This window comes from Plecotus auritus (genome assembly GCF_963455305.1).
Source record: "Plecotus auritus genome assembly, chromosome: 12".
Classification (NCBI taxonomy): domain Eukaryota; kingdom Metazoa; phylum Chordata; class Mammalia; order Chiroptera; family Vespertilionidae; genus Plecotus; species Plecotus auritus.
The window spans coordinates 39,860,879-39,888,019 of record NC_137778.1 but is presented as its reverse complement, the minus strand read 5'-3'; the positions used below and the strand labels follow the sequence as shown (position 1 = coordinate 39,888,019).

Sequence of the window (27,141 nt, the reverse complement as noted above, 5' to 3'; positions counted from 1 at the left end):
TCATGTCACAAAAACAGGGAACAGAGAAAAGCTCGTAAGATTTCAGTCTGAAAGACGTAGGCTAGGACCTCACTTGCCATTAAGCCTCTTCCCAGAAGCGGGAAGGTGTTCACAAGGACACGTAACGGGACACGACGTAACCAAGTTCAGCAAAACAAGAAAGGACAGAGCAGAGCCTGACCCGACGCCAGTGCCAGGCGAACGCCACCCGGAGCCCACGGAACGCATTCACCTCTGGGTGCTGGCGGCACAGCGGGGATCCGGGGCTCTTTCTACAAGTCCTCCAGGTGGGTCTGCTCGGCAAACCGAACTACTCCAAACGGCCACGGTTTATAAATAAAAAAGAAGAAAGTTACACAATCTGGAATTACATTAAGCGCTTGGGGGTGGGAGGAGGGGGGACACACAACACATCCTTCTTGTCGGAAGTTTTGGCGGAAGTACTCAGGTAACACCTGGGTGGTATTATAATGTACACGTTCTCTACGGGTGCAATGTCCTAGAGTTAAAAAGTGCACACGAGTTTCATTTATCTTACAAGAATATTCAATGAGCAAAGATAAGCATACGCACCGGGGTAATATAAAAATAAGTGTTTATTGTGTGTATGTGGTACTTCTTAGACCCTGTAAACATTCAACATTATTCCATTTAAAACCTGCTTTTAAAAACGGTCACCACCCTCTGATTCTCTTAAAAGCGCGTCTCTCTAAGCCTTCCTATTAGCGATAACGTTGGCCGGAGCTCAGCAGGCCTCCCTGTCATGAACGGGCCTGGGCACGCTCGACTTGCTCTAACGAGTCTTCCCTGCACTGCTGCCAACAGCAGGCTGGCTGCCTTGCTGGCGGTCCAAGTAGATCTCACCCCAAATGGTCACCTGTCAGGTAAGCACAAAGATGAGCTTTTACTTGGAGGCTGCTGGCAGAGTTGGTTGGGATTGCTACAGCGGCGAGGGTGCAGAAGGCACCGGCTCCGCCCTGTCTGGTCTGGCTGCCCCGCATGGACCGGGCTCAGGGCAGCTCCACCCGGAGCAGGTCCCCTCAGCCAACAGGTCCGTTCCACCACCAAATCGATGCCGAACCGTGGGCACCTGGTCATTCGTTCACTGGTTACATGCCTAGTGTTATAAATTTTTATACACAATTCTTTGTGTATTTCTTGGGAAAAAATTGCCATCTCTCTGAGAAATACTAACGATGTTTGCAATATTAAACTGGATTTCATGTAGAAAACATACCGGAAGCACAGCACAGGGACTGTACTCAGTAACATCGCCGTAACTATGTACGGTGCAGGAGGGCACTAGAAATACTGGGGGACCACGTCATAAAGTACATCGTTGTCTAAGCGCTGCGGTACTCCTGAAACTGATACAAAGCATATTAAATGAAAGCTGTAGTGGAAAAATAAAATTTTTAAAAGCCATCAGAAAGCCTGAAGGGCACCTTTAAGACTATTCCCGACGGGCATCGTTCTTAGTGAGCAGCTGAGCGTCGCTTTTACTGTGAACGTTAAGACAAAGGACTCTAAATGTATGTGAAATTTGCTTTCTAGCTAGCTACCAACCAGCAAAATTTACCAGTGTTTTCCCCCGTTTAAAATGAGGAATAGTTTTGAAAATCAGAATAACTTAAATGTTGGTTGTATCACTTGTCTGTAGTTAGGAAAAACACCTCTTCCGTTTTCCCCATGGCATTCTTCTCCATGTACAACCTCTAAAAACGAGGACGCTGCGGCCCTGACCACATGGTTTGCTAGAATGCAAGTAAGATTCTATCTCAGCTAACAGCCCGCGCTGCTGGGGCTCTGAGCAGCCAGGAACAGGGGCCTCCAAGCCTGCGCCCTTCACCACGTGGGGAAAACAGAGCCACTCTGGACGCCATTCCCTACCGGAGCCGAGCTTAGCGCACGCTGCTACCCACAGTCCCCCGCGACCTCGAGTCTAAGGAGAGAGTGAAAGGGGTGGCAAGGAAGCAGCCCCAGCAACGGCTGCGAGTTGAGAGATGCAAGTAGAACCTGAGACTACAAAGCCACTCTGATGGGTGCGCCGCCTGCAGAGACACGGTGCTGGCGATGCGGACCCACGCCTAGGCCAGTGGTCGGCAAACTCATTAGTCAACAGAGCCAAATGTCAACAGAACAACGATTGAAATTTCGTTTGAGAGCCAAATTTTTTAAACTTAAACTCTATAGGTAGGTACATTGTTATTAACTTAATTAGGGCACTCCTAAGCTGGCCTTTGCTAAAAACTCAAGGGGCCAAAGAGCCGCATGTGGCTCGCGAGCCGCAGTTTGCCGACCACTGGCCTAGGAGATGCTGCAGGACGTGAAGAGTGAACTTGGCTCGAGCGGCCTTTCCTTAAAAGTGGTGAGTCCCTACCCCTCGGGGTGCCGTGCACAGGGAGCAAACTAGTCTCCCGACTGAAGCCGGTTTTACAGGACTCCTACCAGGCAGCACACTGGTTCCCGGCTCCGGTCCACGCCTGTAAACAAGAACACTTCTTGTCCAACGTCCCTCATCCCACGGGCTTCCTTAATTCCTCGGCATTAGTGCTGCCCGCCATACGTGTCCACCTGTGAGGTCCCGTTCCACAATTAGTACCTCAAAACCTTATGGGATGTATCTTAACATCCAAGAGAATACATAGTAAAACAGAAGAAGCAAATGAACAAAAATACGCTTGTTAATTCTGATTGTCGGTAAAAATATTACTGTCTGAGTTGGCAAGTTTTTGGAGTAAATGTCAGAAACCTTAGGAAACAGTTGTGAAGAGCGTGCGTTCCAAGGTTCTTGACAAAAAGATGGCCTCCAAGCTGTGGTGCAGTCAGGGCTCCGCCAGCCTCATGGGCCGCCAGCCGGGTCCCTCCCACCTGCTCCCACGACGGCCGAGCTTGCTGGGTGGGGCGCGCCACCCTCCTCGGGGCTGCCTTTGTCCTGAGTCCTGGGTGGGGCCTTCCCCGCTGCAGGACCTTCCGCCACCGCGGGCGCCCCCTGGCCAGAGCCGGGCTCAGGATGCCGGCTGCTCTCGGTGCTGCCCTCTGCTGGTGCGCTTTCTCCCGGGACTCCATCAGTCTCTCTGGCCTGGAACGCACAGAAGCACATTTTGTTTCAACTGTTTCTGTAACGATGTGAAAGGCTGGTAACCAAGTTTCTATGCAAATCTGAATTCTAATGCTGGGCTGCAATGACACCACATTCAGCCTCAAGGAGCCACATGGAGGAGCGGGACGCCGAGGACGTGGCGTGGTCAGGCCTGGGGACCAGTCCTGCCAACTCCTGACCTGGTGAGAGGAAGCCACCTGACAAGCATGTGCCGAGCACAGAGAGTGCCAGATGCTGGGGACACTGCGGGGACAGATCAGGAAGACCTTCCCTCACCAGGACTCCCCATTTAGGTTGGGGAGAGAATCAGCAGCAAACACATCAGCAAAGCATCACCCTGGAAGTGGGCTGGGAGGGGGGGGCGGGGACTGCTGCTCTGAAAAGGGCTCAGTGAGTAAAGGCGTGAAGGAATGAAGTGGCTGTGGGGGACCATTCCAGGTGGTGAGCACCAAGCTCAGAGGCTCTGCGCTCGAGGACTAGTCGGGAGTGCAGCCAGGGAGCTGGGCGTCAGCAGGAGAGGTGGGCTGGGCAGATGGCCCTGGGCCACGGTGGCAACTTGGGCTTCCACTCCACGTGAGGTGTGATGGGAAGTCACAGGAGGATTCTCAAGGTGTGAGTGACAGGTAAGCCTTAACTCTTAAAGCTGGGAGGAACACCTTTCCGTTCTCCATGCAGATTTCTGCTTATGAGGAATGCGTAGGAAGGGCATTTATACTTTCCTCAGCTCTGCTGTGTTCGTACCATTTTCCAAAGGTTTACACTTGCAACTTAAACTTTGCAAATGACAACACAAATTCTTGCCTCAAACAAAAATGGAAATGTCCCCTAGCTGGTTTGGCTCAGTGAGAGAGCGCTGGCCTGCAGACTGGAGGGTCCCGGGATCGATTCCGGAAAGGGCACATTCCTGGGTTGCGGGCTCAACCTCCAGCCCTGGTTGGGCATGTGCAGGAGGCAACCAATCCACGTCTCTCTCACATGGATGGTTCTGTCTCTCCCGCTCCCTTCCACGCTAAAAATCAATGGAAAAATACCCTTGGGTGAGGATAAACACACACACACATACACACACACAAAGGAAATGTCCCTTTAAATGTTCAATAATGGTGGGGAAAAGGCCTCACCATTCTGCAGGTCAAAAGAGTCACCAGCCAATGATATAGAAGATTAGGAAAGCGAGGTGCTTGATCGCCCCCGCCCTGCTTTTCCAGCCAAGACTCAGCTACTGTGGCTCCCGGCCCGGCCCTCAGTGAGCCTTCTCTCTCCCCAAGGCAGAAGCGCCAGCCATGCCCACCGCCTGGAAACGCCGTAGGAAGCCACCTGTGCTAACAAACTTGCTAAAGAGCACTCACACAGCAGTCTCGCCTCTGCTACGGAGACGGCACTAACTCTGAGCAGCGAGGGGAAGGAGGTGAGGAAGGACAGTGGGTGACACAGCGGTAAGGGTGCGGTCAGAGGGAAGCGCAGCCTGCAGCCGCACTGGGGCCCAGAGCACAAAACAGACCGCGCACGGCGCTGACTTACGCTGCGCACCTCGGGGTGCTCCCGCGCCTCTGCGTCTGGTCTGTCCACCGCCCGGAGCACTTCGGGGCTCCCGCGGCCAGTCTGAAATCCCAGGTCCACAGCTCGCTCTCCCCCAACATCTCCTCTACCCTCACACGGTCTTCCGTAAGGGCCGTGCTCTGTGAGGACCATCTGGCCCCGAGAAGCAAAACCTGCATCACCTGCTCCACCACGGGGTCTATAGTCAATTTGCTGCTGCTGGCGCCGGTCACCTGGCTGAAGGGCCGGCGGGGGCTCTCTGGCGGGGCCACCGAAGGGTCGCAGCATAAAGATGGACTGCCCAGCACCGTAGCAGAAACTCTAGAAGGAAAAGACACCATATTTCTGAAGACGTAATGGCTGACTTACAACACTGAGAGGGGCTTTTCATTCAGGACGCTAACAGAACTATGTAATTTAACTTGCGGCATTTGTAGACATAACCATGGTCATTGAACTGTTCGTTCTTTTCATTAGAAGTCTCTCCTTTAATACGGGGGGAGTAGCCAATAAAAACTGAGAAATCACTCAGTATTAAGATTTTTCAAGCGGCTAGAGAGTCGGACTGAATTATAACAACGGCCGTCAGGCTGAACAGAAATTCGCATGGGAAGTACTAACCGGTAATTGCGCAGATGCTGCCTATATTCACACCCACTGAGTAAGGTCAATGCTGCAAACTGTTCAGTTGAACATCATCATGCAAACCTTCTCCTGCAGGTTAATTACATATTTTTCCCCAATACAAATGTGGCTTAGCTCCAGCTCCAGCTCCAGCGGCTCTGAGTGGCAGGCTGTGGGACCCTCTAGGCAGCAGTTCACCTGGGCCTGAAGCGGGGGAGGACCCGAGAGGCTCGCGGCTCTTCGAAGTCAACACTTCTCCCCGCACGCCCTGGGGTGTAAGTGGCGTCTCTGGCTTCAGCGCCTCCCTCGCTGAAGGCGCATGGGCTGTGTGCTTGTGCAGACCGGCTTTTTAAAGTGGCCCCAGCACGTGAGCCCTGGCAGGCGTGTAGGGAAGGCAACTGATTGATGTTTCTCTCCCCGCTTTTTCTAAAAAAAAAACCCCAATGAAAACATATCTTTGGGCCCTAGCCGGTTTAGCTCAGTGGATAGAGCGTCAGCACTCGGACTGAAGGGTCCTGGGTTCGATTCCAGTGAAGGGCATGTACCTTGGTTGCAGGTTCCCTGGCCCTGGTTGGGGTGTGTGCAGGAGGCAACCAATCGATGTGTCTCTCTCACATCAATGTTTCTCTCCGTCTCTCCCTCTCCCTTCCACTCTCTCTAAAAATCAATGGAAAAATATCCTCGGGTGAGGATTAACCAAAAAACCCCACAAAATAAACAACAAAACATATCCTCAGGTGAGGATTACAAAAATATTTTTAAATAGACTAAAAATGCCTCAGTATTTTAAATTTTTCCGTCTTACTTATTAACCTGTTAAATATCAAGAAATAAAATCCCCATAAACAAAGGCTCCTGTGGTTTTCAATTCGGAAGCGTGCAGGCCCTGAAAACACGTCTGTAAGCTGAGAGGCCGTTACTGAGACAGAAGCGGCCACAGGCCCTCTCCGCAGGGAAACAGCTGACGGTTTCGCCGAGTTCCAGTGTCAGAGACTAAACTGTACAACTGATGTCACCTAACCAACCTGACCCTAACCCTCCGGACCCCGTAATCAGACGCCGACTCCAAAACCAAAGCAGAAACAGCCTCAAAGCCAAAGCGCAGCGGACGGAGTCCGGGGAGACGCTCCTTCACTCCTTCCCCAGGCGCATCTGAGCGCGTCCCGTTCGCTTCATGTGACACGGGCCTGACTGGGCCAGAGCTGAACGCCAACGGCACAAGGAGCTGACGACCATGGCGGAGTGACGAGTCACATTTCTCCTCAATAAAGGTCCGCTCCTGAATGCCCCAACTGTCAGTGCGCCCACCGCTTCCGCACCCCGTTCGGAGGCTGCGAAAGCCCGTGCGTTTCCTACCAGCGCTGCAAACACTCAGGCGACGGCGAGAAGGCCCACTTTCTCAAGGAGGAGGCCCACTTTCTCAAGGAGGACGTGAGCACCCAACTTGGGCCCTGGCCGGGTTGCTCAGTGGTTACAGCATTGGCCCTCCCTCAGATGGATCGATCTCCGGTTCAATTCCCAGTCAAGAGCATGTACCTCTTGGCTGCAGGTCCCATCCCCATCCCCAATCAGGGCATGTGCAGGAGGCAACCTATCGATGTCTGTCTGTCTCTCTCTCTCTCTCCCCACCCCCTTCTCTCTCTCTGTCTCCTCCACCTCCTCCCTCCCTTTCACTCTCTAAAGAAATCAATGGAAAAAAAACCTCGGGTGAGGATTAAAACAACAGCTGACTTGTGTGTGTGAATTCACCACGTGCAAAGAACCAACTGAAAGGAAGGTCTTACTTTAAATCACTGCCGTGGCAGCTACAGTCCAACGTGGGCACCACGGCCTGCTTAGAGGCCTCGACGCGGAAGCACGCACACAGCTGCACCACCCAAAGGTCCCCTCTGCACCAGCAGGCGTGACCCGGCCCGATTATTGCCAAGTGCCTTGTTCAGTGAACCCTGTGAACCGTCGGCGAGGCTCTGTACTGACCACGACTGCCAGCGCCATGACGATCAGCACTGGGACGTGCAGGAGCACCGGGATCTCCTTCATGAGCGCTTTGATGAATTCGCCAGTTCCTTTTCCGATGTACTTCAACGGCTCCACCACGAAGTTGGTGAACGTCACTGCCAGGGCCTAAAGATGGTAAAAGCGACTTCATTTTCCCCCTCAAACGACTGAGGCACATAGAATGAGCCAAAATGCCCTGGGCACTGAGACTGAAGTTATGTCACATAAATTAAAATGCTGTCCTATGCCCTAGCTGATTTGGCTCAGTGGATAGAGCGTCAGCCTGCAGACTGAGGGTCCCAGGTTCGATTCCGGTCAAGGGCACATGTCTGGGTTGCGGGCTTGATCCCATTATGGGACGTGCAGGAGGCAGCCAATCAATGATTCTCTCTCATCACTGATGTTTCTCTCTCTCTTTCCCTCTCTCTCCCTCTCTGAAATCAATGAAGATATATTTTAAAAATAAAATAAAATAAAATGCTGTCATATGCTTTAAAAAATGTGAAAAATCACTGTGCAATGGAAGTATATTCTTTCTAGAAAAAAAGGTTATTAGCAAAAAGACTCTAAAAAAAACCCACGAAACTAACTATTTTTGCCCTGGCCAGGAAGCTCACCTGGTTAGAGCGCCACCCTAGATACACCAAGGTTGCGGGTTCGATCCCCAGTCAGGACACACACAAGAATCAACCAATGAATGCATAAATAAGTGGAACAAATCGATGTTTCTCTCACGCTCCCTCTCTCTCAAATCAATAAAAATTAAAATATTAAAAACACCTGTAATTTTGTGTTTGGATTTACTTTGCATATGTAATTTTTACAAGACATATTCCATACCTTTGTTGGTGGTACCAACAAAATAGGGTTGACGAGTAAGAGCTCATAGTATTTTTGGCACGGGTCATCCTTATAGGTCCATGAACTTCTAAACCATTCTATTTGGAGAAACGGACAAAACACGGAGTCATTTAAAAAGAGCTGCATTTCATTCCCGAATAAGACAATATTTTGGTTTTACCCCTGCCACCACCACTAATCAATTTTACATTGACTCCCTATGATGCCAATTTAAAAAGTTTTCATCGTATGCCCAAAATGTTTATTTTAAAAACCCATTCAAATTCTACAATCCTATGCAGGTAACAGACTATGTTATAAAGATTTCTAAAAGGTGACTACTTGAAAACTGGGGCTCTGAGTGAGACTGGACTGTATCGAAGTCCCCGTCCAGGCTGAGCCCCTGGACTATGCAGTTGTGCCTCCACCGGGGAGGGCACACAGGACCCCCGTGTTCCTTCTTACAGCTGCCCGTGAGTCCTCAACAATGTCAGTTCTCTCCTCATTTCATAAAATGAAGCAGAACATTAGCTCTCCCAACTCTTCTCAATCAGGCTCACATTTCGTACTAGCCTGAGCCAGAGGAGGCATCTGGCTGTCCATGAAGCAAGGCTGGGTTGGTTTAGTTCCCATAATGTCTTCAGAAACATTAATTTTGGACCCTGAGTATAGAATATGCTCAGATTCTGTTCCGGATCAGTCATAGGGACTTGCATTTAATGTATCAAGTGTCTTTGAACATTAAACCATTCCCACTGCTAGATATACATAACTAAAGGCAGTCAACATTACTGAAAATGTTTATAAAAATCTGTACGAAAAAAAGTAACTTCCCCTAGTTAAAAATAAAAAGTAAAGCTACAATATAAGATGTTGTAAGTCAATATAAGGAGATGAAGTCTAAATGGATATTCATTTATATAGAGAGATTCACTTCTTTAACAAACTTATGCTGAGGACCTAGAACAAGCGAGACCCTGTGCGACGGACAGGGGACACAGCGTCCCCAGCGAATGGAGGGAGACAGGCCGTACAGTCAGCGAATATACAAATTCATGTGACGTCACAGGGCAGGACTAGACACTGTATATTCCGACATCACTGGTCAGAAACCTAAGACTCTTCTCTTTTTTTAAATAGGAATATTTTTAAATGCTGCTTATTAGCTTGACTTTATAAATCAAAACCCTGGAAAGTATTTAATATTTCCCTCATGTTAAGAAAAATATATATATGTGTTTGCTCAATAACTCTAAAAATCCCCATTTATCTCTTCCCCCCCCCCCCCGCTTTCTTCCCCTCCCAATCCAAAAAATGAAATAAGGGAAATATAGTAAAAGCATACACTACTTTAATATAATTAAAATGCATGATATACAGGGGTAGGCAAAAGTAAGCTTACAGTTGTGAGTACACGAAGCAGTTTATTCTTGTATTATTATTTATTCATTATTGTATTATTTCCTTGTATTACAACTGTTTTTTCCCACCCTATATATCAAGGACCAGCAGAGAACGGAAGCCCTGAATATAATTGTGAGAATTAAGTTACGTTTTATCCACAAATACAGTCAATTTGTTTTATAATTTAGCATATTCTAAATAAATACTTCCATATGCCATTTTGATATAGTAAATTGTGGACAATGTTGCATTTTTATATCTCTATGTAATCATACTGATAAACTGAGAAAAATGACACCCCAAGATACATCATCCGATTTATATACATTAGGCACAAAAGTCAGAAACCTGGGTTAATTTTAAGTATTCTTACTGCTTCAAGCTATCAATTTTAAGACAATTTAATTTACTTCTCTTTACCATCTATGCTTGGAAATGATCCGCTATTGCCATAATAAAGGCCCTCTGCCCTTTACTGGGGATAGAAAAGAGTAAAGGGGGTCAAACATATGGTGATGGAAGATTTGACTTCAGGTGGTAAACACACAATGCAATCTACAGATGTTGTATCACAGAACTGTACACTTGAAACCTATAAAATTTTATTAACCAATGTCACCCCAATAAATTAAAAAATAAAGTCATGCCCTAGCCGGTTTGGCTCAGTGGCTAGTGCGTCAGCCTGCAGGATGAAGGGTCCCGGGTTCAATTCCACTCAAGGGCACGTGCCTGGGTTATGGGCTCGATCCCCAGCAGGGGCGTGCATAAGGCAGCCAAACAATGATTCTCTCTCATCATTGATGTTTCCGTTTTTCTCTCTCTCTCTCTCTCTCCCTTCCTCTCTGAAATCAAATATATTTTTAAAAATAGTCATAACAAAGGATCAAAAAATCCTATATAATAAAAGCATAATATGCAAATTGACCTAATGGCAGAACAAACTGTCACTATGACGCACACTGACCACCAGGGGGCAGACACTCAACGCAGAAGCTGCCCCCTGGTGGTCAGTGCACTCCCACAGGGGGCTCCCCGCTCAGCCAGAAGCAGGGCTCACGGCAGTGGCGGTAGCCTCTCCTGCCTTCGCTGCAGGCGGGCAGTAAGGAGCGAGGGGTCCTGGACTGCGAGAGGGCGCAGGCCAGGCTGAGGGACTTCCCCCTCCCCAGACCCCTCCCCCAAGTGCATGAATCTCATGCACCGGGCCTCTAGTAATTTATAATTAACAAGACTGTCTCTTCTCCTGGATTTACCTTGGGAACCTCGGTCTTCCTGCTGGTTCTTCTGATGCTGAAGAGTCAGTCCTGGAAAGCCTCCTTCCACTACTTTATCATTTCTTTGTAATTTTTAATGTTTTCTCATTCTCAAAAATTCTATTCAAAGTAAGGCCACAGGAACCAGCAGCACTTACCCCAGAGGCTTCCAGACCAGTCCATCTTCTCAGCACACACGTTGCTGAACGGCTCCATCTTGGCGACTTCGGCCTGATGCTGCGCGAACGCCACCTGACCAACACCCGGGGAGGCGTGAGCGCCGCTAGCATGGTGACGCCCACCCCCACACCGCGGTGCAGACACCGGGTGGTTTAAAAGGTTTTACAGGAAAGACGCAGCTCTTGTCTCTAGAGAGGCTCTTTAGCTCATGGCCAAGCACAGTGTCAGTGCTTCGAGCCCCGATGAAGAACTGAGAGCAGCTGACTTCTGAAGGAAGTACTTAAGACGAGGAAGGAGAACCTTGTCACTAATTTTAAAAAGTCAGTTCAAACAGGGCTCAGACCTCACCCCAAAATATCGCTCCGAGCGTTAAACGCTGTTGCCCAGCCCCCGTAGATGGGCTGCTTTGGGCGGTGGTCAGTGCAAGTGGCCATAGCGCTAACCACCTCCTATAAACTAAAGCCCCACCGAGGTCAGCGAGATGCCCACATTCAGCCAAACAGCCCTCCTTCCTTTACTCTTAGAGAATTACAGGTTCTAGAAGCTGTGGAACTTAGAGCAAAAGGCTGTAGAGAATCACAATGGTCTAACCCGATGAATTCATTAATATCAGGCTGTTTGCCTCCCCTGCTAGACAGAGCTGAAACTGTCCTGTAACGATGAGACCCTGTGACAGGAACGGTGCTGCTTTAAATTTCTATCTATAGTACAGCATGGTCCTGACTTCTTTCAGGTTCAGGGTCAGGTTAGGGTTCAGCATGATTTCAAGTTTGAAAGACTTAAAACTGAGAAAGAAGACTGCGAAGTAGTGTCTCAAAACACTGGCAGTGGCCATCTCCAGGTGGCAGATCACAGGTGTATTTAAAAGTTAAATTTCTCTGCACTTCTTTAAATTCTCTACCTTAAACATACTGTGTTTATATTCAGGAAATAACCTAACTTTTAAAAACTAGTATTTTGATATCATTTCTAGCAAAGAATAAAACATATCCCAAATCACTAAAATGAGAATTTTTTAAATGTGTCTCCCTCGCTCTCTTCTGATTCAGCTATTCAGATACCACCTGTCCGGAGCTGGATTATTGAAATTAGAACGGAACGGTTCCCCCCATTACTTGGTCAGGGACCCAAAAACCAGGTACAGCCAAGCACGTGCCAACTGCACCCCAGCCCCATCTCCAACCACCGCCTCCATCCCTCATCTGAGGCAAGGTTCTACATTAACTCTACATGGAGTATCTCTTCTTTTATTAAGAAATATCATTTTTAAATGTTAAAACTTCCACCTAATTGATACCTTGTATAAATACATCCAGTTCCATCCCGTACTGATGAAGAAGCTGATGAGTAAAACATGTTTCAGCTGGGTGTACCAACGAACGTACGTCCAGAGCTGGGTAGCAACTAGCATCACGATGCAGAGCAGACACAGAAGCACCTCAAACGGAAGGAAGAGACAGCAGAGTCACCGCCGAGCCGCCCTCCCCACCAAACCACAGCATCAACAAAAACAAAACTGGACTCAAATGTGCAAAATCACCCTCGCTGGTTCGGCTCAGTGGATAGAGCGTCGGCCTGCAGCCCGAAGGGTCCCAGGTTCGATTCCTGGTCAGGGCACATGCTGGGTTGCAGGTCCCATCCCCAGTAGGGGGCGTGCAGGAGGCAGCTGATCAATGACTCTATCATTGATGTTTCTCTTTCCCTCTCCCTTCCTCTCCGAAATCAATAAAAATATATTTTAAAAATGTGCAAAATCATTTGTACCATTTTGCTGCAAGTTCATCAACACAGTATGAGTGACTTAGTCCAGGTTCTTAACACAATTATGGTGGAGTGTGAACAGTATTTTTTTAAAACCTGTTACTCGTGCCCCCCTCACGCAGCCTACCATAAACACATCGTATGGATCCACACCAAAGGTGTCTTCAAATCGCCACTTCCATCTTTCAAAATCATGAAACTTGAAATTTATTAAAATATCACTTAGTGCATCATCCAGGGCGCCTGGCAGTGAGTCTTCCCCATTGAGAAACTTCTCTATTTCTATCAAGGTCTGCCTTTTAAGGATAATCTCGGCATCGTAATGCATGTCACCTCTGTTTTCATCAGGCTGAGTTAAATTTGCCAAAAAAACACAAACAACAGGAAAGAGAATTTTATTATATTACCCAGTGAAACGTTTCAAGACGAAAGCCAATTTGGAACTAAATATATAGTTAGTTCACAATATTTCACACACAGCATAAGGCTAACAACACCCACCCGTCTGTCTCACAGGCCACAGAAAAACCAAAGATAATCATGTGAAAAACATTTCAAAAGGTGTAAAACTATGCAAACAATGTACATTTTACTAACATACAGCGGCTTCTTGCTATCCGCAGAAGTTACAGTCTACGAAGTCACCCCAAACGTTAAGGAGCCCGTACGGAGCCACGGCTCCTCAGGGACCTGCAGGGCACGTTCCTGCGAACAGTACAGCGTGTGCACAGCATCCACCTCTACAAGCAGCACTGGCACAGGAAACAGCTGGGGGGAAACTACTTAAACGCATTTCCTCCTCCTCAACAGGTAGGGTCCTCATCACCTGAGTGAGCAGGTGTGGAAGTGGAAGGAACCAGTAAAATTAATAATGAAGATGCCACTACATTGATTAGTATCACACCACCAATACTCACCAGTCCAAGCTTTCTGGCTTCAATTAAAATCTTATTTAAGTATCTCCTAAAAACAGGATTGTTTTGACTTTCACAGTCTTTCCTCTTTTTCTTTTCATATTCATCAATCTGTAATCACACACCAAAAAAGCAACAGTTAGCATCAAGTTTAATGTAAGGGTTACGTTTCTAACCTTGTGGCCCCATCAAAACCAAGGGAAAGCGCTGTTTGTTTGTTTTTCACGTTTTATTGATTTTGAGAGAGAGAGAGGCAGGAAGAGAAACATCAATGTGAGACTGGAACACTGATCAGCTGCCTCCTGCATGACCCCTATTGGGGATCAAGCCTGCAGTCGGGGCATGCGCCCTGCCTGGGAATGGAACCAGCAACCTTTCAGTGCACAGGACGACACTCAACCACCTGAGCCACACCGACCCGCGCAGGTGCTGCCTATCTTTATTAAGCTGGCACTAAGATGTACAGCTTGCCTGCTGCCTGTCGGCTCTCTCTTCGCAAAGGTCAAGTAGACAACAAATGAGGAACACACGCCCAGTACTCAGCCGTGACCAGCAGTTTTTCCTCTGACTTTCAGCTATTTTAAAGCTGAAGATCATAAAGCAAGGGGGCAGCGATGTGGATAAGCAGAACATCTGGACCAATCTGTCTCTGTAATGGCAGACAGTGAGGAGGGAAAGAGAAGGAAGGGATGAAGAAAGGGATAGAGGAGGGAGGGAGGAAGGATGGGAGGGAGGGGAGAGATGGAGGGAGAGATGGAGGGAGGATGAATGGGAGGGAGGGAGGGAGGAAGAAAAGGGAGGGAGGGAGGGAGGGAGGAAGAAAAGGGAGGGAGGGAGGGAGGGAGGGAGGGAGGGAGGGAGGAAGGAAGGAAGGAGGGAAGGAGGGAAGGAGGGAAGGAGGGAAGGAGGGAAGGAGGGAAGGAGGGAAGGAAGGAAGGAAGGAAGGAAGGAAGGAAGGAAGGAAGGAAGGAAGGGAGGAAGGGAGGAAGGAAGGAAGGAAGGAAGGAAGGCTAGGAGGGAGAGATGGAGGGAGGGAGGGAGGATGGGGAAGGAGAGATGGAGGGATGTCTCTGTGGCCTGTGAGACAGACGGGTGGGTGTTGTTATAAAGACACACAGAGAAACAGATAGGATGAAGCCAGAAGGAGGAGACACAGCAAAGAATTTCCTGAATGTGCCTATTACTGTTGGCCTTTTAACAACTTCTCCTGTCACCCCCCACTGCATGGACGCCTCGGGAGGACAGGAACCATGGCTTCGCCATCCCTCAGCACGTACACCTTCACCAGGACAGACGTCCTCTGAACTTAGCTCTACAGACACTTGGTGGTCAAGTCACCAGTGCACACGTTAGAACCTGTGATAACACGTTAGAACCTGTGATAACACGTTAGAGCAGGTTTTTAAGAGTGAGTGTGGAGCATGAGCGCGGGAAGGGGCCTCAGATGGTACACAAGGTAGCAGTGAGCACAAACTCAGGACAGGACTCAGAGAGAAGTCACGTGGCCGCTTCCTCTGCTGTCAGGCAAGGCTTAGAACCCTTGAAAACGGGCATGCTGCGAGTCTGGCATGCTTGCTTCAAAGTTTTTAAAATGTGTCTTTAAGGGAAACGATGTTTTTTTTAAACAAGGAGTAAAGACTCCACGTTACCCATCCCGTTTTTTACAATGTTTAAAACACAGTAAAATGTGTATAAAACGGCAGGGCTGCATTTGGAGGCCAACTTTATCCACATTTCTCTGCTGGCATTCGGCTCAGAGGGTCATGTCTGCTAAGAACCCCAAGCAGGTGCTTAACGATCGCAGCGAACAAGGGCTCCCCTCAGTCTGGCCCCCCGCTCCCGCCCTCCCACTAGCTCTTCCCACACTTGCCCCATCTCCCCTCAGCTACCACACTTGCCTCTTCTCCTCAACCTGCCGCTCTGCTGTCCCTGCCTCAGCTTGAGCTGTCGGCATTGCTGGACCTCAGCCACCGCCGCTCCACCCAGACTCCTCCGCTGCCCCCAGCTCAGCCGGCCTCACACCAACGGAGGTGGTTCCCGCAGCACAACCCACGTCCAAACCCTGAACCACCCTGACTCCTCTCCTCTCCCACGAACGCTGCCTCAGCCACACAAACAGGAGTGAAGAAACGAAGCACCAGCTACCACACGCCACGTTCCGAGCAGCCTTACATCTGTACGAGGAACTCTGCTTCCGGGCTGGGAACAGGCCCATTTCTCCCTTTGCTGCACTTGTCATGAGTTACTGCACTCAGCTCTGTGACAGGTGACAGAGCACCGAGAACGGATCAAACACATTCTTTGTCCCAAGGCATTTTCAGTCCGGTAAAGAAGAAGTTGTTATGTAATGAGCTAAATGTCATTACAGGAAAAGAAAGGCACCATTTAACAGAAAGACCAGAGTCACTGCTTAAGAAACCAAGGCTAGAGAAGCACAGAAAAAACAATACACGGCTGATCCTCGGATGACATGGGTTTGAACTGCTCAGGGCGTATGCCGATTTTCCCCAATAAATGCATTCTGTACTCTAAATGTATTTCTCCAGCTTACTTTACTGTAAAGATAGAGCATAATTTAACACACACAGTATGTGTTAATTGACTGTTTATGTTATCAGTAAAGCCTCTGATCAACAGTAGATATTAACAGTTATGTTTTGGGGGAGTCCAAGTTATACAAGGATTTTCAACTGTGTAGTTAGTGCCCCCCGCCCCCCCCGAGTTCGGGCATGAACTGTATATATAAATTGCCCAGTACATAGAAACAAAATTCATGCCAGCAAGCACAGAAAACAGAGAGAAATTTGACATACTATAAATAATACAAAATTCAGAATGAAAAAAAATCTAACCTTATGGAGTACAGAATCAAGTCTGCTGTAACATCCCGACAATTCATCAGCGTATGACGAGTCAGCACTGACCTCCTTTCTCACCTAAAGCAGAGCAGAGAAAGACTTACTTCTTTATAGCTCACTTGTAAAAAAAGTCTGTAAGTGGAGATTAAAATTTTAACGTCTCCATTTATAACTTTTCTTGTTATATTTTTCAACTGTATTGAACCATCCAAAACGTAAGAGTCTCAAATTCCTGGATCAGCTAAGAATGAAAACCAGATTAGTTTGCTACCTGATGGGCTTTACATTCATTCGAAACAGAAATACGCAGGTGGGGTGAGGTATCTTCGACTGCGGGTCCTGAAGCACCTGTATGACTGCCAGTCATGGACACACGGCTCTCCCAGGTCTGAGTAACCCAACAACACCACACTATGTCCACCCGAGGACCGATGAGGCCTGACACACACACCTGCGGTTTCCTCATTGTTCCTGAAGCAGCATCGTAGTTGAGCATGTCCGTGGGGTCAATCCAGTCATCATCATGAGCAAAGCCAGCTATCAGCCACAGACATTCACAAAGGAGCAGCGAACACAGCATCCTGCAGGGAGGCTAAACACAAGTTTTAATAAGTGTAATGAAATACAGGTATTTTTAGAAGAAATTATAACTATCTACTTCCTTCTAGTGCTAAGATAATGCTTTCTTTCTGAACTAAAATAGGACAGTAAAATGATCTCCTATATAATAAAAGGCTAATATGCAAATTGTCCCCTCAACCGGGAGTTTGACCAGGGGTCGGAGCTGGCAAGCCAACCGTCTGCTGCCCCTCCCTGCAGCCGGACCCTCCCCACAGCTGGCCCCGGCCCCAATCAGCCCCCCACCCTCATCAGGGTGGGTTGGCCGGACCCCACTCATGCAAAAATTCATGCATCGGGCCTCTAGTTCACAACACACACACACACACACACACACACACTCATTTTCACTGAGACAAAAATAGGGATTTTCCATAAGATTCTGCAATTCCATTCCTAGGTATGTACCCAGAAGAAATGAAAATATATGTCCACACAAAAACTGGTAAGCAAACACTTATAGCCACATTGGTCACGACAGCCACAAAGTAGAAACAACCAAACGTCATGGACCAATGAAAGGACAATACAACGTGGCACTGGCGCTCGGACTCTCCGAGAGGCCCCGGCCCAGGCTGCCGAGGCGGTATATCTAGACAAGGATATAACTAGGCCACAAAAAGAAATACTTCTTAAAGGAATAAAGTATCGATACATGCTGCAGTGTGGATGAACATGTGAAAGAAGCCAGTCACCCTAAACCCGTGGTCGGCAAACTGCGGCTCGCGAGCCACATGCGGCTCTTTGGCCCCTTGAGTGTGGCTCTTCCACAAAATACCACGGCCTGGGTGAGTCTGTGTTGAAGAAGTGGCGTTAGAAGAAGTTTAAGTTTAAAAAATGTGGCTCTCCAAAGAAATGTCAATCGTTGTCCTGTTGATATTTGGCTCTGTTGACTAATGAGTTTGCCGACCACTGCCCTAAACCATATGTTATATGATTCCATTTACACGAAATATCCGGACTAGGCAAATCTGCTGACACAGAAAGAGACTGGTGCTGAGGGCTGGGACAGAATAAGGGGCAAAAGGTGGCGGTTACGTGGTACACGGATTCTTTCTGAGGTGATAAAAATTGTCTAGAACTGAGACAACTGATGTACATCTCTGTGAATACTCTAAAAACCACTGAACTGCAAACTTTAAATGGATGAACTGGATAGTATGTGAGTCATTTCTCAGTAAACCTGCATTAAAAACAAAACACACAGCTATTTTAACTAAATTGTCCCCTTCACCCCAATTTTTTAACAAATGGGAAATAAGGAAGGTTCAAAATTAAGATTCAGACTCGCATCAAACACTGCCCTTGCCTCCTCCCACAACCACATCCAAGTCACAACTAGATGATGGAGCAGACATCGTGGCGAGCCATCTGCAGACAATGGCGAGAGGTCCCATCACTAAGGACATAAGGCAGCCACATCGGGACTGGCAGGAAGGGCGTGCTCCCACACCCCTGGTGCGGTCATTAAGGAACGGGAGGGAGAGCTGAGCTGGAAGGGCCCCTGAGGAGTGAGGAGCCCCAGCCCCCACCTGGCTCCCCATGCCGGCACCAGTGCTGGGAACAGAAGACCCCGTAACATCGGTTGTAAAAACCAGCGGGACTGCGTCTGAGGTGGACAAGGGGCTGCTGGAGGCCTAGAAACTTCTCTGGAGGGGCCACGCACACACCCCCCTGCTCAGACTCACAGGCCCTGGGCTCCAGAGCGGGGCGGCGCCTGGAAGAACACCGGGAACATGTGGGGAGACTGAACCCCCTGGCTGCAGGGGGCGGGCTGGGGGGAGGGGGGACCGGAGCGCTGGCAGGTGTGGCCACTGCTCCCTCGCTGAGCCCCCCCCTCAGCTTGCAGGCACAGGCAGGTGCCAAATCTGAGTGCTGCGCTACCCTGGCTACTTGCCCCACCTGGTGATTCCGAGCCCGCCCACTCAACCCCTGCCCGGCCCAGCCACCTCCGCACAGGCGGCTGGCTTGGCTGGCACCACTCCTTTCCACGCGGAGTCGTTACGGTTAGTTTCAGGTGTACAGCGCGGTGGTTAGACAGGGATGCGCTTTACAAAGTGTTCACCTGGTATGTCCAGCACCCACCTGGCACCATGCCTGTTACTGCAATATTACTGAGTTCCCTGTGCGTCCTACCCCTTGCTAAGGCCCCAAACTCAGCACCAGCGGCAACCAGTCTCAACTTGCCTTTTAGCTCCCATCAGGTGTCCCCAGGCCTGGCATAAGCTGCAGGAGGCTGGCCTGGAACATAACCTCAACTAAGTGGCCACAAGCATGGCGCACGTGGCAGATGGCCTCAGCAGACACTGTGGTGCCAACCAAAGGGCCCCACGGCTCAGCCTGCAGCACAGCCTCCCACGGCACCTTCAAGCCTCCCACAGTGGCAGCCAAACACAGGTCACACTGTAGCTCCACAGGCGGCCCCCAGCCCGGCACAAATGGTGGCTGACCTGGGCCTGCACCAGAGCCCCTCCCAAGAGCCTCCGGAACCCACACCCCCAGTGGCTTGCTTCAGACCACAACAGGGTAGCATCCAACCAGCTCTACAAACGACGTCTCCACTGTAGACATGGCAGCCCTCACAGCCGGTCAGCTTGAGGGTCAATCACAACCAGAGATGTGCAAAGCAACCAAAACTCAACTGAAACAGGCGAGCACACACAAGCCACGCAAAGGACACTCCTGGAGCACCCGGCTCAGGTGAACAGGAGACTGCACCAGTGGGCCCCAGGGAACACCTACTACATAAGGCCACCCTACCAAGGCGGGGAGACATCGCAGATCTACCCAATACATACAAACGAACACAGGGATTCAGCCAAAATTTGGAAACAAAGAAACATGTCCCAAGTGAAAGAATAGGACAAAATGCCAGAAAAAGAACTAAACAAAATGGAGACGAACAATCTACCAGACACAGAGCTCAAAACACTGGTTATAAGGATGCTCAATGAGCCTAGGAGAAGAACAGATGAACTCAGTGAGAATCTCAACACACAGAGAGAAACAGTAAAAAAGAACCAGTCAGAAATGTAAAACACAATAACTGAAATGAAGACTACATTAGAGGAATCAACAGAAGAGTAGATGTGGCAGAAGATCAAATCAGTGATCTGAAAGACAAGGCTGAGAAAACACCCAATTGGAACAGTAAAAAGAAAAACAAATTTTAGGAACCTTTGGGACAATATCAAGCATACCAGAAGAAGAGAGAGATTAAGGAATTGAAAACCTATCTGAAGAAATAATGCCTACATTGAAAAAAGATAGAGGAAGACATAAACAAATGGAAGAATATACCATGTTCATGGATTGGTAGAATCAACATCATTAAAATGTCCATACTACCCAAAGCAATCTATAAATTCAATGCAATCCCCATTAAAATACCAATGGCATATTTCACAGACCTAGAACAAACTCCCCCAAAATTCATCTAGAATAAAAAAAGACCCCAAATAGCTGCAGCAATCCTGAGAAAGAAGAACAAAGTAGGAGGGAACTCAATACCAGATATATCAAGCTGTATTACAAAGCCACTGTCCTCAAAACTGCCTGGTACTAGCACAAGGACATAGACCAATGGAACTGAACAGAGAACCCAGAAATTGACCCAAGCCAGTATTCTCAATTAATATTTGACAAAGGAGGCAAGAGCATACAATGGAGTCAAGACAGTCTCTTCAATAAATGGTGTTGGGAAAATTGGACAGATACATGCAAAAAAATGAAACTTGACCACCAACTTACATCATACACAAAAATAAACTCAAAATGGATACAGGACTTAAATGTAAGACGGGAAATCATAAAAATCTTCCAGGAAACCACAGGCAGCAAAATATCAGACATATGTCGTAGCAATATCTTATCGATACAGCTCCTACAGCAATGGAAATTAAGGAGAAAATAAACAAATGGGACTACATCAAAATAAAAAGCTTCTGCACAGCAAAAGAAACCATCAAGAAAACTCACTGCATGGGAGAATGTATATGCCAATGTTATCTCCGATAAGGGTTTAATCTCCAAAATTTACAGGGAACTCATACAACTTAACAAAAGGAAGATAAACAATCCAATCAAAAAATGGGCAAAGGACATAGACACCTTCCAAAAGAGGACATACAGAAGGCCAAGAGACATATGAAAACCTGCTCAAAGTCACTAATCATCTGAGAGATACAAATCAAAACAACAATGCGGTACCATCTCACACCTGTCAGAATGGCTATCATCAACAAATCAACAAAAGACAAGTGCTAGTGAGGATGCGGAGAAAAGAACCCTCGTGCACTGCTGGTGGGAATGCAGACTGGTGCAGCCACTGTGGAAAACTGTATGGAGTTTCCTCAAAAAACTAAAAATGGAACTCCCATTTGACCCAGTGATCCACTTCTAGGACTATATTCCAAGAAATCAGAAACACCAATCAGAAAGGATATATGCACCCCTATGTTCATAGCAGCACAATTCACCATAGCTAAGATTTGCAAACAGCCTAAGTGCCCATCAGCGGATGAGTGGATTAGAAAACTGTGGTAGATCTACACAATGGAATAAAAATGAAGGAATTCTTACCATTTGCAGCAGCATGGATGGAACTGGAGAGCATTATGCTAAGTGAAATAAGCCAGTCGGAGAAAGATAAATAGCACATGATCTCACTCATTTGTGGAATATAGTGAACAACATAAACTGATGAACAAAAATAAATCCAGAGACAGAGAAACATCGAACTGACTATCAAACCTCAGAGGGAAGGCAGGGGAGGGAGAGGGTAAGAGATCAATCAAAGGACTTGTATGCATGCATATAAGCATAACCAATGGACACAGACACTAGGGGGGTGAGGGCATGTGCTGGGGGGTGGGAGTGGCCAGGGAGAGGTCAAGGGGAGAAAAATAATATTGTAATAGCTATGTATGGGCCGGGGCGGGGGGCTACTTGAAAAATCAGGGGGACCACTCCGTAGGGAAAGCATGTCAAATCCAAAGGCTAGCACGGGCCAAATAAACGAGGCATGCGGCTCATGGGCTGCAAGTTTGACATGCTTGCTGTAGGGTATGTGACTGTCCGGGTGTTGTGCACCTGAAACTAATACAGAATAATTGTGAATGTGAACTATAATTGAAAAAAAAGGTGGAAAATTGTATGTTTTTCATCACAATAATAATAAAAAAGAAATAATGGCTGAAAACTTCCCTAACCTGGCAAAGGAAATAGACATACAAGTCCAGGAAGCAGAGTTCCAAACAATATGAATCTAAACAGGCCAGCGCATAATTAAAATGCCAAAGGTTAAAGGCAAAGAGAATGTTAAAAGGAGCAAGAAAAAGCAGGTAGTTACAGTCAAGGTAGCTCCCATTAGACTGTCAGCTGATTATTCAATAGGAAATTTGCAGGTCAGAAGGGAGTGGCATGAAATAGTCCAAGTGATGAAAGGCACTTGGTGGTCCTCATACACCAAGGTTGTGGGTTCAATTCCCAGTCAGGGCACATATAAGAATCAACCAATAAATGCATCAATAAGTGGAACAACAAACTGATGTTTCTCTTTCTCTCTCAAATCAATACATTTTTAAAACTGTTTTAAACAGACTGCTTATAAACATAGCTTGGTATATACAAAACACATGGTAACCACAAACCAAAATCTACAAGATATTAGTACACAACAAATAAAGATAAAGCAAACGAAACATGACACTATACAAAGTCTTTAACATATAAGAGAACAGAGCAAGAGAATTAAGAGGAAAAAAAGAGAACCACAAAAACAATTCATAAAATGACAATAACTACATACCCATCAAGAGTAACTTTAAATGTAATGGATTAAATGCTCCAATCAAAGACATAGGGTGACTGAATTAATAAAAAAACAAGACCCCTACATATGCTGCCTACAACAGACCCACTTTAGATCAAACGACAGATTGAAAGTAAAGGGACAGAGAAGATATTTCAGCCCAGCCGGTGTGGCTCCGTGGTTGAGTGTGGACCTGTGAACCAGGAGGCAGGTCCATTCCCAGGTTTCAGGCTGAATCCCCAGGAGGGGGCGTGCAGGAGGCAGCTGATCAATGATTCTCGTCATTGATGTTTCTATCTCTCCTTTCCCTTCCTCTCTGATTAATAAAAACATATTAAAAATATATTTCATGCAAATGGAAACAAAAACAAAACCTGAAGTAGCAATACTTATATCAGACAAACTAGATACAACAAGAGCTATCTCAAGAGATGAGGAAGGGTATTTCATAATGATTTTTAAAAATGAAGCCAACAAGGATAAAACTCTTATGAACATCTACACACCCAACCAGGAGCATCTAAATACATACAGCAAATACTGACAGATATAAAGGGAGAGATCAACAGTAATACAGTAACAGAAGGGGACTTTAACAACCTGTTGCCATCAATGCATAGGTCACCCAGAAAAAACACAAGGAAACAGGCCTTAAATGGCACATTAGATCAGATGAACTTCATTGACATTTTTAGCACCTATCACCCAAAAGCAGCAAAATATACATTCTTGCCAAATGCACATACAACATTTCGCAGGATAGACCATGTCAGGCCACAAAACAAGTTTCAATAAATTGACAAAGGTTTTCAAGAAACTGAAAAAGAACAGCTGACAGAGTTCACATCATTATATGATCAAGAGGATGGTAAAACAGCCACGTAGAAAGCCAGGAGCGTCAGTGTGGAAGGAGGTTGGCGATTTGGAAAAGCAGCACCATAGTGGGCATAACACTAGGGGAGGTGACTCAGAAGGCTGGCAAGCCCCTGAGTTTTGACCACAACCCCCCCCCCCCCTCCCCAGAGTCGAGCTATTGACAACCACGTCCCTTTCTCAATAATGAGCAGATGGAGAGCTTCTAGAGCGAGGATTAGCAAAGCAGAAAGGATGAGGACCAGGAGGTGAGGCCCATTAGTGGAGTCAGCTGCAAATCCCCACGGTCAGTGATTTAAGGCTGGAACTCCTTGAGAAATCTTACCATGGATTTCACACTGACTCCAGACAAGGCTGCATCGACACCTGCTGGGTGCCATGTCAAAAAACAGATTCTGACCGAGTCTGAGGTGGCCTGAGGTGGCAGGGGTGCTTGCCCACAGACCACGCTCTGAGACGGGTCAAGGACAAGTTACTAACCATCATGCCTTGCTTTAGCTTAATGGTGGCACCTGTCATTCTACTAATTGTTAGTAATAGTCTCCCTACCCCAGTTCCTTTTTACCATTTTCCACCCCCATTATAATATATATAATAATAGCAGCTAGTCTTTGATGGGCCAAACATTGCTACTTGCATTCATTCAATTCTCACAAAAACTCTTGGAGGTAATACTGTTATCTTCATCTTAAAGATCAGGAACCAAGTAAGGTGCCCAAGCCCACTCAGCCACTAAATGACGGAACCCAGGCTGGCTCTCCCTAAAATGCCCCTCCAGGGGCAAGATGCTAGTGGCCTTGAGGGGCTATCCAGAGAGGGTGGGGAGGAGACACTGCTGGATCCACATGTCTACACAGCTGGAATTTTCTGAGTGGCTTGGGACCTGAGCTACTACCAGGAGTGGGCAAACTTTTTGACTCGAGGGCCACAATGGGTTCTTAAACTGGACCGGAGGGCCGGAACAAAAGCATGGATGGAGTGTTTGTGTGAACTAATATAAATTCAAAGTAAAGGAGCGGAGGGGAGAGCAAGAGAACCCTCCGCTCTTTCGGCTCCGCGGGCTGGATAGAAAAGCCGAACGGGCCGGATCCGGGCCGTAGTTTGCCCACGGCTGTAACTAGACTGAGATCTCCAAGGAGACTGCCAGCTACTCAGTGGAAATAGATACAACAAACGGAAAACAAACAATCCAATTAAAAATGGGCAAAGGAGCCCTGACCGGTTTGGCTCAGTGGATAGAGCGTCAGCCTGCAGACTGAAGGGTCCGAGGTTCGATTCCAGTCAAGGGCATGTACCTTGATTGCAGGCACATCCCCAGTAGGGGGTGTGCAGGAGTCAGCCGATTGATGTTTCTCTCTCATCGATGTTTCTAACTCTCTATCCCTCTCCCTTCCTCTCTGTAAAAAATCAATAAAATATATTTTTTTAAAAATGGGCAAAGGACCTGAATAGACATCTCCAAAGAGGACAATACAGATGGCCAAGAGACATGAAAAAATGCCCCATGTCACTAATCATTAGAAAGATGCAAATTAAAACTACAATGAGGTATCACCTCACACCTGCCAGAATGGCTACCATCAACAAATCAACAGACAAGTGCAGGCGAGGATGTGGAGAAAAGGGAACCCCAGTACACCTCGGATTGGAATGCAGACAGGTGCAGCCATTATGGAAAACAGTACGGAGCTTCCCCAAAAAATTAAAACTGGAACTGCCATATGACCCAGTGATCCCACTTCGGGGACTATGTCCTAAGAATCCAGAAACACCAATGAGAAAGAATGTATGCACTATGTTCATAGCAGCATGGTTTACAATAGCTAAGATCTGGAAACAGCCCAAGAGCCCATCAGTAGATGAGTGGATAAAAAAGCTGTGGTACATCTACACCATGGAATACTATGCAGCTGTAAAAAAAAAAAAGAAGGATCTCTTACCCTTTGAGACAGCATGGAGGGACCTAGAGAGTATGATGCTGAGCGAAATAAGCCAGTCACAGAAAGAAATATCACATGATCTCACTTATATATGGAATCTAATGAACAAAATAAACTGACGAACTAAACAGAGGCAGAGGCATGGAAGTATGCATTGCCCAACATCACAGACAATAGTGCAGTAGGGGGCCGGGAACCCGGTGGAGGGGGGCAATGGGAGGCATCTGTAATACTCTCCACAATGAAGGTAAGTTTTAAAAATTAAGCCAAAATAAAATTTTAATTAAAGAAAAAAAAGTATCAGATCTCAATGAATTTACACGTTTAATGAGAAAGACAAAGCTAATTTGAACAGTAGAGTCAAATTCCCTATTAACCTAGCTGCTAGTCTAGCAGGACCCAGGCGTTTGGAGTTCAGTGCGCGTGCGCACGTGCCGTTTCCTGGGCCCGGCTCCCCGAGCTGAGCGAGCCTAGCAGGGCGCGCAGGTGAAGGTGATGATGATGATGCAGCGGGTCCGGGGTCCACACCATCATCACCTCCGTCATACAGAAAACGCGTCCGGAAAACCTGACTCATTTTTCACCACCTGCTCATAAACTTGCCTCTAACTTCTCACATTCAAATCAGATTTGGAGTTTTTCAGAATCCACCACCACCACCAAACGCCGGCTCTTCGAGAAATGGTCTTTATTCAAACGATGCGTCAAGTTTTCAGAGATAACCCAAACCAACAAAACTCAACGTCCGTTCGCCTCGGCTTCGCACCCGCTCGCCCCGCTTCCCCAGGCCGCTCTTTGAACCGGGGAACCAACAGCTACCGCGCAGCAACCGAGATAAGGCAGCCGCGGGTCGGGAGATGAGGGGCAGGCGGCTCGCCCGCCCCGGGAAACGCGGCGTTGCGAACTCCCCACAGGCCAGGGAGCGCGCAGCCCCCGCCCCGGCCTCCCCGCCGCCCGCGAGACCCGCCGGGCCCAACCCCGCAGTCCCGGCCGCCAAGCCAGCCCGCCGCACGAGCACAGCGACACTCACTTCTGCAGTCGCCGGCGGCCGCTCCAGGAAGACAAGTTACCGCCCGGACGGCAGGAGAAGGTGTTCAGCGCCTGCGCGAACCGCCGAGCGCTTTTGTGGACGCCGAACCTCGGCGCGTCCTCCTCGACCCGCTCGGCCGGCGGCTGTGCGTCCTTCTCGGGCGCGCCGCTGATTGGCCCGCCGAGGGGGCGGGGCCAGCCCCTGTGGGCGGGTTTTCCGGCAGGGACTTTTGGGGATTTTCACCTGCAAAAACCCTCTGCAAATGACAACCTACAAAGCCAAACATATAAAACGGAGATGAAGGGTATTTTTTATCTTGATTTATTTTATAACTTCTAATAGTGTAACACTTGCAATAAAACCCGGAAATCTATTTTAAGCATAATATTTTAAATGG

At 47.7% G+C, this 27,141-nt stretch overlaps 1 protein-coding gene across 2 annotated transcripts; it reads right to left on the bottom strand.

Moving 5' to 3' along the window:
- Positions 1-579: 579 nt before the first annotated feature.
- Positions 580-26,891, bottom strand: CLCC1 (chloride channel CLIC like 1). Of its 2 annotated transcripts, none has more exons than XM_080648644.1 (11): positions 26,745-26,891; positions 16,923-17,063; positions 16,466-16,549; positions 13,617-13,724; positions 12,827-13,048; positions 12,236-12,376; positions 10,917-11,010; positions 8,105-8,202; positions 7,244-7,390; positions 4,625-4,963; positions 580-3,082 (listed from the first exon to the last, which is right to left on the bottom strand). In XM_080648644.1, the coding sequence occupies exons 2-11, from the start codon at positions 17,049-17,051 to the stop codon at positions 2,843-2,845; spliced, it is 1,602 nt and encodes a 533-aa protein (XP_080504770.1). In that variant the 5' UTR covers positions 17,052-17,063; positions 26,745-26,891; the 3' UTR covers positions 580-2,842. The 2 variants fall into 2 exon arrangements, with proteins under 2 accessions (XP_080504770.1, XP_080504771.1); XM_080648645.1 differs by having other exon boundaries at positions 586-3,082; positions 4,634-4,963.
- Between the last annotated feature and the right edge of the window lie 250 nt (positions 26,892-27,141).

What these genes read in the sequence shown, in the direction of transcription:
- CLCC1 (XM_080648644.1), bottom strand. Translation starts at nt 17,051, where the DNA reads ATGCTGTGTTCGCTGCTCCTTTGTGAATGTCTGTGGCTGATAGCTGGC. An exon ending in ACTGGATGTATTTATACAAG is followed by an intron (nt 11,011 to 12,235) that starts GTATCAATTAGG and finishes GGTGTTGGTCAG; the next exon opens with GTGGCGTTCGCGCAGCATCA. An exon ending in TGTTGGTACCACCAACAAAG is followed by an intron (nt 7,391 to 8,104) that starts GTATGGAATATG and finishes TACCATCTTTAG; the next exon opens with GCCCTGGCAGTGACGTTCAC.